The sequence below is a fragment of the Toxorhynchites rutilus genome, chromosome 3 (assembly GCF_029784135.1).
Source record: "Toxorhynchites rutilus septentrionalis strain SRP chromosome 3, ASM2978413v1, whole genome shotgun sequence".
NCBI classification, from domain to species: domain Eukaryota; kingdom Metazoa; phylum Arthropoda; class Insecta; order Diptera; family Culicidae; genus Toxorhynchites; species Toxorhynchites rutilus.
In genome coordinates, this window is record NC_073746.1 from 54,040,597 (window position 1) to 54,050,498 (window position 9,902).

The window sequence follows — 9,902 nt, forward strand, 5'->3', positions numbered from 1 at the left end:
ACAATCCACTAATGAGTTCAACTTAATTTCAGGACCGATACAGCGTTTTCCCAAGAAAATTGTCTCGCCTTCAAATCGGCTACGCCATTTCGGTTGGAACTTTATTTGTGCTCTTTCTCCAAGAATAGCGTCCCCTCTAACCATCCAACATTTCAAATGACGCACATTTACGAGGGAAATTTGTGCAACTTTTCCTCCACTGATCCCCTTTTTATAAGGAATATGTTTATTGTAGTATATTTGGTCATTAAAATAAATAATAATTTATATTTCACATAACAGTCTGAATGCCAACCACGCAATCCTTAGTAGTTCAGTCTAATTACAGTTTTCCTGAAATTATGCCATGCCACATGCTGTTCCACCACAGTTGAGTCATAAAGGCCGTCAGCAGCCAAGAGGTGATGATTTGCATTCGCTTCGACGGTCAAAATCGCACCATTCAGTATCAGCGAAATTATTACATTCCTTTTGCCCACCTGGTGATTGACTGACAAAGTTATTTACTTGAGGGTCAACTGTCAAAAACAATATTTTCGACAGGTCACGTATGTCCCAGAGCGAAAGTCCTCCTCTCCCAGGGTGGGTTGATGTGATGTGTGAACATTCTAAAAATTGCCTCTATTGAAGAATCGTGCCAACGAACTGTAAATGACGCCTATAAAGCGGAAGTATCTGAGGTTGAGGAACGCGAATCTCACTTGACGATGTCTTCAATCTGCTTGATAGTCGACACTGTTTTGCATTGGTTGACAATATTGGCTGTCACAACGGTACAGGGGAATGAGAAATTTGACTACCAACCTACTTCCTTCTGGTGGAAATACCGAATGGGAATCGCTGTACGATTTACTATTCTACAAAATAAAAAGAATTGAAATGCAGAGCAAAAGTAAACAAAATTCTAAATTTTGAACGTTAGAAACTTTTATATCAATTTGAGTTGGAGTGTTCCCCATCGAGATTTTTTTTTGTGAAGATGTAGAAAAACTGTCAGAAGAGATTGTTTTTTCGTTTGCCATAAATGCACGCAATCCAATACCGCCAATTTGATAGAAGTTTATGTTTGCCAGACTGCAACCCTAACCTCAAACGATGTAGTTAGTAAATGACGATCTGCTGATGGAAAATTACGCAACATATTGTATTACTTTCCCATTAGGGGAAACTTTTTCGAGTGTCAGTAACGGCTTAATGAAAGCGCGGAGAGTTCGGCCATAAACGTTAATGTGCGAACCCAAATTGAAACAAAATGTGCAAAACTTTGCGAGTAGCTATTTCATTTTATTGGATAATATTTCGAAGTTTCGAAGTCGAATTGAATTGTCCTATATTTACAACAAAATTTATGTGTTGTAAGGTGAACGCGAGTTGTCTTGTCCTGGAAAATCTCCTAAATTCAATTAAAAAGAGTGAGAAAATCAATCGAGCCAAAATGTTTTAGATGCGGTTGTGCAAATTTCGCGAATAGTGAAACGTGAGAACGAAAGCAAAAGTGGTATTTATTTCCATATATAAAAGTGGTTGACGCAACATCTTTTTTTCGTAAATAGTTCGTGGTGTGTGGGTATTTGTGCGCATCGCAGTGATTGTATCACCATTGAAGCATCGAGCGAACCCGATTATATACAATCCCCAATTTTGTTTTCACTGTATATAATCAAATCCTGTATATGGTCTGGTCAAGGAAATATTTTTTTATTGTTTTCTATATATACATGTATTTTTTGGTTTTTTGGTTTGGTTTTTTTAATTTCGCTGCAACATCATTTTGGACAATTCCCGGTGAGCCTTCAGTTAGTCTTCATGAATCACTATTTTACGCAACTGTACTTGAAATAACAAATGAAGTTTCACCTAATGTTGAAATATTCTTTTTTTCCTGTAATAAGTCACATTTGAACAGTGTTTGGATTTCGATCAAAATCGAATGATACACAATGTGTCATGCAAGTAAACTCTCACGAACATATAACCAAATATGAGAGGATCATTCAGATACTTGTATGAATGTCAGTAATCACTTGTGTAATATTTAGTGATTAAACTGAGAGAGGAACGAAGACTGTTGATTGCATATCCGATCTGTATCAAACATCGCATACCATTTTCGAAGCCTGCATACAAGTTCGAACCGCATATATCGTCCCATTTTACTATAGCGAAACCCACTGCACAGACAAGTGCAAAGCAATAAATGATACAAGAAAAATTACGTCATCATTACGTCACCATTTGCGGAGAGCAGCGAATGGGAAAAGAGATAAAACGCGAGAGTTTTTGCTTCTCACTGGAGCGGTGTTGCTAGTAAAACTATGCGGTCTATATGAATATACACATTTCAAGGGATAGAGGCGTTAAAAATGGAAAATATAATCTGACTACCCTTCCCTTAGCCTCTATCGAGCTAAATAATCATATAGTTTGCACTCTCTGAGACTTAAAAATCAGGATCTGCTACATTAGCTGAATATGAATCTTTCGCATTGCGTTGTCCGTACGATCCTGCTGTTTCATGATGCATGGAGAGGTCGGTATGCATATGTTAGAGGCAAAGAAGAAAATAAGCTTTCTGCACCGAAAGCGTATATGATAGCTTTGCTTGCATGCTGGTGTGCAATGAAGTGCGAGCCGATGCAGAGTTGTCTCGTTCTCTTTTGTGTCGTGATTTGCAGCACATAACAACAATAGAATACCGCTGGGGGAAATGTTTCCTGAAAGATCATATTTGAACGACCGAAAGCGATTTTTTCAATGAGTGGATCTTTTGGCAAACACTGCATTTGAAATATACAAAAGAATTTTTCTAAACTTTAAACTGTTAAGCGTCAGTTTTGAAAAAAAAACTTGTGTATAATTATATTGCACTTTGGTTTTTTTGATTCTTCAATTATTTTGATTCATGAAGTTCTTTAGTTCTTTAGTTCTTTAGTTCTTTAGTTCTTTAGTTCTTTAGTTCTTTAGTTCTTCAGTTCTTTAGTTCTTTAGTTCTTTAGTTCTTTAGTTCTTTAGCTCTTTAGTTCTTTAGTTCTTTAGTTCTTTAGTTCTTTAGTTCTTTAGTTCTTTAGTTCTTTAGTTCTTTAGTTCTTTAGTTCTTTAGTTCTTTAGTTCTTTAGTTCTTTAGTTCTTTAGTTCTTTAGTTCTTTAGTTCTTTAGTTCTTTAGTTCTTTAGTTCTTTAGTTCTTTAGTTCTTTAGTTCTTTAGTTCTTTAGTTCTTTAGTTCTTTAGTTCTTTAGTTCTTTAGTTCTTTAGTTCTTTAGTTCTTTAGTTCTTTAGTTCTTTAGTTCTTTAGTTCTTTAGTTCTTTAGTTCTTTAGTTCTTTAGTTCTTTAGTTCTTTAGTTCTTTAGTTCTTTAGTTCTTTAGTTCTTTAGTTCTTTAGTTCTTTAGTTCTTTAGTTCTTTAGTTCTTTAGTTCTTTAGTTCTTTAGTTCTTTAGTTCTTTAGTTCTTTAGTTCTTTAGTTCTTTAGTTCTTTAGTTCTTTAGTTCTTTAGTTCTTTAGTTCTTTAGTTCTTTAGTTCTTTAGTTCTTTAGTTCTTTAGTTCTTTAGTTCTTTAGTTCTTTAGTTCTTTAGTTCTTTAGTTCTTTAGTTCTTTATTTCTTTAGTTCTTTAGTTTTTTAGTTCTTTAGTTCTGTAAACGAGAAGAAGGAACTTACGCCATTCAGTGGCGTCGACTTTCGGATTTGGTAAATTAATAAACACAAACGCTATTCGTACAAGCGTCGCCTCTCTACTGTATACTGTCAACTGACATCTGTATTCAAAGAAAAGACTCTCGGGGCTTAAATACTAGTTTACAAAAATAGGCTTAAACTCTACACAGAATATTTACAAATTATGCTGGGCGGAGCATCGCACCAGCAGTTAGAGTGGGCTGTGATGGCCTTGGTCAGACGCGTTCTTCGGAGAGAGAGAGAAAGCACTTCTTTGTGGGTCAAAGTAAATAGGAAAAGAAAGTGCTGAAACATGTGTGCCGGATGCGCGCCACATGTTTGGTTAAATTTCTGCTGCTAGCTAAACTCGCAGCGGGGCGGAAGGAAGACAAACTCGCCGCTGCCCTTGGTGCGCGTCGAGTTATACAATCATAAATAGTAAACGAACCCTTGGGCCAGATTGCTGGCTCGGGTATCGTATCACATTTTATGTTTATATCGCCCAGCGCCCTCGGGGGTGGTTTATTGCCTTAGAGGCCTTGAATATTGATGAGTTGGGTTTAAGCGTGATCATATTACACCTTTCCCCTTTCGGAGAATGACGTAACATTGAGAAGTCATTCAAGTTAAATTAGGTGGAAAGATTCGTCTGACCTTACAATTTTAGTGTTTATTCAATGTTTGTGATATGTACATTTTTCGTGTATTCAGGTAAAAATTAAGTTTGTTTATAAAGATTATCCTTATAATATGATTATACGGATTGTCTTCGTTGGGTGTTCTATTTGCTTATAAATATATTTATTTTTAATATTTGTTTAATATATACATTTTACATTTGATAATAACTGTCGGAAGGATTAACTGCTAACTAACTAATATATACATTTTACATTTGATAATAACTGTCGGAAGGATTAACTGCTAACTAGGTATCCCTTTCCCCTTAGGGTGGGGTTGCTCATATGGTATTATTCTGTTTTTATGTACAGTCTGGACTTTATTGGTTTGATCATCTCTTATTGTTACGTTAGGGTGTTTAATGTCAATTATTATATATGGTCCTACGTATACTTTGTCTAATTTGGATCTGTTTTCGTTTGATAGAAATACTAGATCATTAATGGCTACTTTTGATGGTCTAGCCATGGTTTTCTGTGTCTCATTTCTGGCTTTTCTTACCTTATCAATTATTTCCCTAGCGGTATTTGATGCTATTTGTAGTTTATATTTAAGTTCTTTGTAATATAAATCCATGTTGTAAATTGGTTCTACATATGTGCTTGTTGTGAGGTTTTGTGGTAATTTAGCATTCGTTCCAAAAACTAACTCGAATGGAGTGTATGAGAAATCTGTGTGTGGTGTTGTGTTGTAGCAGAATGTGTAGTAAGGCAACCATTCATCCCAGTCACTCTGTGCTTGGTTGACGAATTGCCTTACGTACTCGTTAAGACAACGATGGTTCCTTTCCAGGCTTCCTATTGATTGAGGGTGATATGGAGTGGAAAAATTTTGTTTAAGCTTCAGTAATGAAGCTATGTTTTCGAATAACTCGTTCTTATATTCAGTTCCTTGGTCTGTTTGGATGAGTTTTGGAATTCCATAGACCAGAATTAAGTTTTCTATGAAGGCTTTGGCTATGGTGGATGCTTGTTTGTCTATTGTGGGTTTAATAATGATGTATTTTGTTAAGTTGCATTGAATGGTCAGTGCGTATCGGTTTCCATTATTGGATCTGTTAAATGGTCCAATTGTGTCAATCGATACGCAGTCGAATGCTTTTTGGGGTGTTTTAATTTCGACGAAATTTTCGTTTGTTCGTATTGTGTGTTTATTTTGCTGGCATTTTATGCACTTCTTGATGTAGCTACTGATATCTTTTTTCATGCCACTCCAAGAATAGAGTCTGCTTAACTTTTTGTATAGTCTGGTGACTCCTGTATGTCCACCAGTGGGTGTATCGTGATTGTTTTTTATAATTTCGAACCTTTCGTTTTGGCTTTCTATCACACGCTTGGGTGTGTAGAGCACTATTTGCAAGTCTTTGAGCGTGTCATTACAAATCTTCTTAAAGGTTTGCACGCTGCATATTTGGAAAATTACGCTTGATAACGCTAGAGCTATCATGCTAATTTTCAAGTTTTTGGCCATATTTTCAACTTTCTTTACTAGTTTTCCCAGGGATTCTTTTGTGTTGCTTGCATTTTCAATTATTGTCGACGACTTTTCTTCGGTTCTTTTTTTATTCATTATTGCGCATTTCAAATTTTTGTTTCCGCTAGCGTTTGTTTCTTTATTCATTTCTAATGCGCGTCCGCATAGAAGTTTAGGTAGGTTTTGCCATTCTCGGGGTTCAATAGCCTCGTACGCTCTGAGCTGATCAGACTCAGTATCGTCGGGGTTTGAATTATTGTCTGTAATTTCTGTGTCGTTATTCGTTTCGTTTAGTTTTCTAGTCATTGCTCTGGTTTGTATACCCAGGACTTTTATAGTTTTAAGTGCCTCGGAATTAATTGCTATTCGTGATAGCGCATCTGCAGTCACATTTAGCTTACCTTGAACGTATTTTACGTCAAAATGGAATTCTTCAAGATCCAACCTCATTCTTGTGAGTTTTGATGAGGGATCTTTCATTGAAAATAAATATACTAACGGTCTGTGATCCGTTTTTACTGTGAATTTCCTCCCGTAGAGGTATGGTCTAAAGTACGTAATTGCCCAGTGAATTGCTGTCAATTCCTGTTCAATTGTCGATTTATTGGCTTCACCTTTTGTGAAGGCTTTGCTTGCGTATGCAATGGGTAGTTCTATACCGTCGTTTTCTTGGGCTAAGACGGCGCCGCATGCTATTTTTGAAGCATCGGTTATTAGGGTGAATTCTTGTGTGAAATCGGGGAATTTGAGAACTTTTGGTGAGATAAGTTCGTTTTTCAATTTATTGAATGCATTTTGGCATTCGGGAGACCAATCAAATTTTGCGTTTTTTCTGAGCAATTTGTTTAATGGGTACGCTATTTCTGCGAAATTTTGTATAAACCTCCGGTAATAGTTGCAAAAGGCAACAAAACGCCTCACTTCATCTGCTGATGATGGTGTGGGGTAGTTTGTTACCGCTGAAAACTTTGATTGGTCGGGCTGTATACCTGCCGCTGAAATGTTGTGACCTAGATATGTTACGTCTGGTCTGAAGAAGGAGCATTTTTTGGGATTTAATTTTAAGTTGTAGTTTTGTAATTGTTTGAAAACGTTTTCCAAGTTAATAAGGTGATGGTTTATTGAGCAGCCGACGACGATGATGTCGTCGATGTAAAGGAATGCACATTCAGGTGGGAGTCCGCTAAGTGCTATGGACATCATTCTCTGAAAGCTATTTGGTGATATATTTAGACCGAATGGTAACCTATTGAATTCGTAGTGACCGTTAGAGGTCGAAAATGCTGTGTACTTTTTTGATTTTTCGTCAAGTTCGATTTGGTGGAAACCTGACATTAAGTCTAGGGTTGTAAAATATTTGGCTCTGCCCAAATGATCGAGGATTTCGTCGATTCTTGGTAGGGGGAATTTATCTGGGGTTATCTTTTTATTTAGTTGTCGAAAGTCAACCACTAATCGCCATTTTTTATCTTGAGTATTTGATTTCTTTGGGACTAAGAGGATGGGAGAATTGTATGGTGAGGTGGAATTTTGGATTATTTTGTTATTTAGCATGTGGCTGATTTGGTTATTTATTTCTGAAATTTGTGCTTCCGGGGTTCGATAATTCTTTATGTAAACGGGTGTCTTGTCTTGAAGGTGAATGGTTTGCTTGTAGAAGTTGTTGGTTGTCAATATGTCGTCTTCTAGTGCAAAAATGTCGTTGTATTTAGTGCATAATTCTGTTAATTTCTCCTGGGCATGTTGGGGTGTATGATCCAAATTGAGTTCCTTAATCAGTTTCTCGTGTCTACCTTTTGGGTTTTCTCCTAATTCCGTTGTAATGTGATTTATGGTGTATTCTTTAAGGGGGATAGTGGTGGGGGCGAAGGTTTTTGGGATTGATGTTGGTGTGGTATTTGTGTTAATTATTGTAATGAATTGTGAGTTTGGGTTTATTATTGTGTTTGCGCAAAAAATGCCTGGTTTGATTTCTTGTGCGATCACAAGGGCATCATCGTTTAGGTTGAGTGACGGGAAGTGTTTTATAATTTGGCATCTAGGGGGAATAATGTAATTGTTTTCCCAGCTATCTTGAATCGGAATTTCAATTTTGGTGTTTTCATAGTTGAAGGTCATTAGCCATGTTTTGAGGCATAGGTTACATTCATATTTGGTGAGGAAATCTCTGCCTAAAATGCCATCTGCAATTATAGGAAACTTGTTGTTGACGATTTGAAATTGGTGTGGAATTTGGATATCGTCAAAAATGATATTTGTATTTGTGCTCGCTATGGATTCGGTCTTTCCCTCCGTAACTCCATTAATAATGCATCTATTTCCGGGGTGTATTAATTGTTTTCCGTTAATTTTTTCTTCTTTTACTATTGAGATGTCAGCGCCTGTATCAATTATTAATATACATGGTTTGCTTGACATTTGTAAGTATAGTGTAACGAACATTGAACAATTCACGTCGCATTTAAAAATATTTAATGTTGGTCTCCGTAATGTTTGTTTTCCTCCAATGTCAATGCCGGTTCGGACTGGAGGGCGTCCGTCGGTTGTGACTCGTTTCCCGTTAGGCGGATGTATTGCTGAGGGCGGTTAAAATTTGTATTCCGCCTATTGTTGTTGTTGTTATTTCGCTGTGGGTTTATGTTTGAGAATTGGTCTCGAACTTGGTTTTGCTGGCCAAAACGGTTATAGTTATTACGCGGTTGGTTTTGGAAATTATTTTGGTTGAAATTGTTGCGGTTGAAATTGTTTTGGTTTCTACCGCGGTTATGGAAGTCGTTTGGCCTGCGCCTGTAATTATTATTATGTGTGTCAACGTTGTTGTTGAAACGGTTGGCGTTTCTGTTGGTTTGCGAGTATGCAAATACTGATGCGCTCGCATTATTTAAGTTTTCCTCCAACGCTTTAGTCATCGCGTCGGAGTATGAATTGAAATTCCCTGCTCTTATGATGAGCGAGGTTTTTTCGTTTTTTAACCCTCCGGCTAAATGTTTGACGCCTTCTTTGTTTGCCATAGATTTGGCAACTTGGGGCGGAATTTCTTTAGCGGTGTACGCTGTTTCCAAACTGAACACCAATTTTTCTAAATCCAGGCAAAATTGTTCGATTCCACCGTTTTGTTTCAAGTTAGCCATTTTAGCTAGAACTTGTTCCGGTGGGCTGGTCGTTATTTTAGCTTTTAAAATTTTGCTTATCTCGCTCACCGATGTCGGTGTTTCAGTGAATGCATTTCTCGCCCGTCCCTCTAGTTTGGTTAGTATGACGTTAATTATGGTTGCTTTGTTTTCCGGTGTTTCAAATGTTTTCACCAAGTTTAAAGCGTCAGCGAAGGCTTTCAGTTTGTCTATGTTTCCGTCGAATTGCGGAACTATAGACGATGTAGTCTTGATTATTTCGAGTATGCTAGCCATTTTCGGTTTTCTTTGTAACCTGAGGCAAAATAGGACGGCTAGCGCAATTTCCTTGAGTGTTCTTGGTCTACCCTTTTCGATTGACGCCTTAATTGCGTTCAAAAGTTGGTCCGCCTTTTCGGTTATTTTTATGATTTCTGAGCCGTGGGTTGTGTCTAGTAACGTAGACGACAATTTTTTAATCTGTTTCACAAGCGCTTCCGCTTCCGTGAGGCGTTTGGCTAAGGTACTTTTCCTTAGTTTTCTGACCAGTTCCTGTTGTATAGTCAGGTGTATATGTTTTAGTTTTTGTATATTCAATTGGATGAGCTTTGTTACTTCGTCCATTCAAGGAGACAAGGAAAAATGGTTATCGGTAAAGAATTTATTATGCTGAGGCTGCGTTCGAACGCATGTTTTAAAATTTTCGAATTCTTTTAGACGGTGTCGACTACGGCTGCGTGAGCTTTTGCCGCTTGCATAGCATGTGCATTCATGCATGCCTTATATGCTTTGTATATTTTCGAAATTAGTAGTATGGATATGAGGGCAAGTGTGACGCAGATAATCGCTCCTTGAGCTTCGTGCATTACACTGTGGTTCTCTAGGTGATTTAAAATTTGGATTTGAGCGTCGCCCGTGTTACTAACGGGTTTGGTATTAAATAACCCCATTTTCAACGGTACATATGTAAAACCAATTTTGTGGGT

At 37.2% G+C, this 9,902-nt stretch overlaps 1 protein-coding gene across 1 annotated transcript; it reads right to left on the reverse strand.

Annotated features, from left to right (window-relative positions):
• Nucleotides 1-8,277: 8,277 nt before the first annotated feature.
• On the reverse strand, nt 8,278-9,213 carry LOC129773139 (putative uncharacterized protein DDB_G0286901). Its single transcript, XM_055776713.1, has one exon. It carries the CDS (start codon nt 9,211-9,213, stop codon nt 8,278-8,280), a length of 936 nt encoding a protein of 311 aa, XP_055632688.1.
• Between the last annotated feature and the right edge of the window lie 689 nt (nt 9,214-9,902).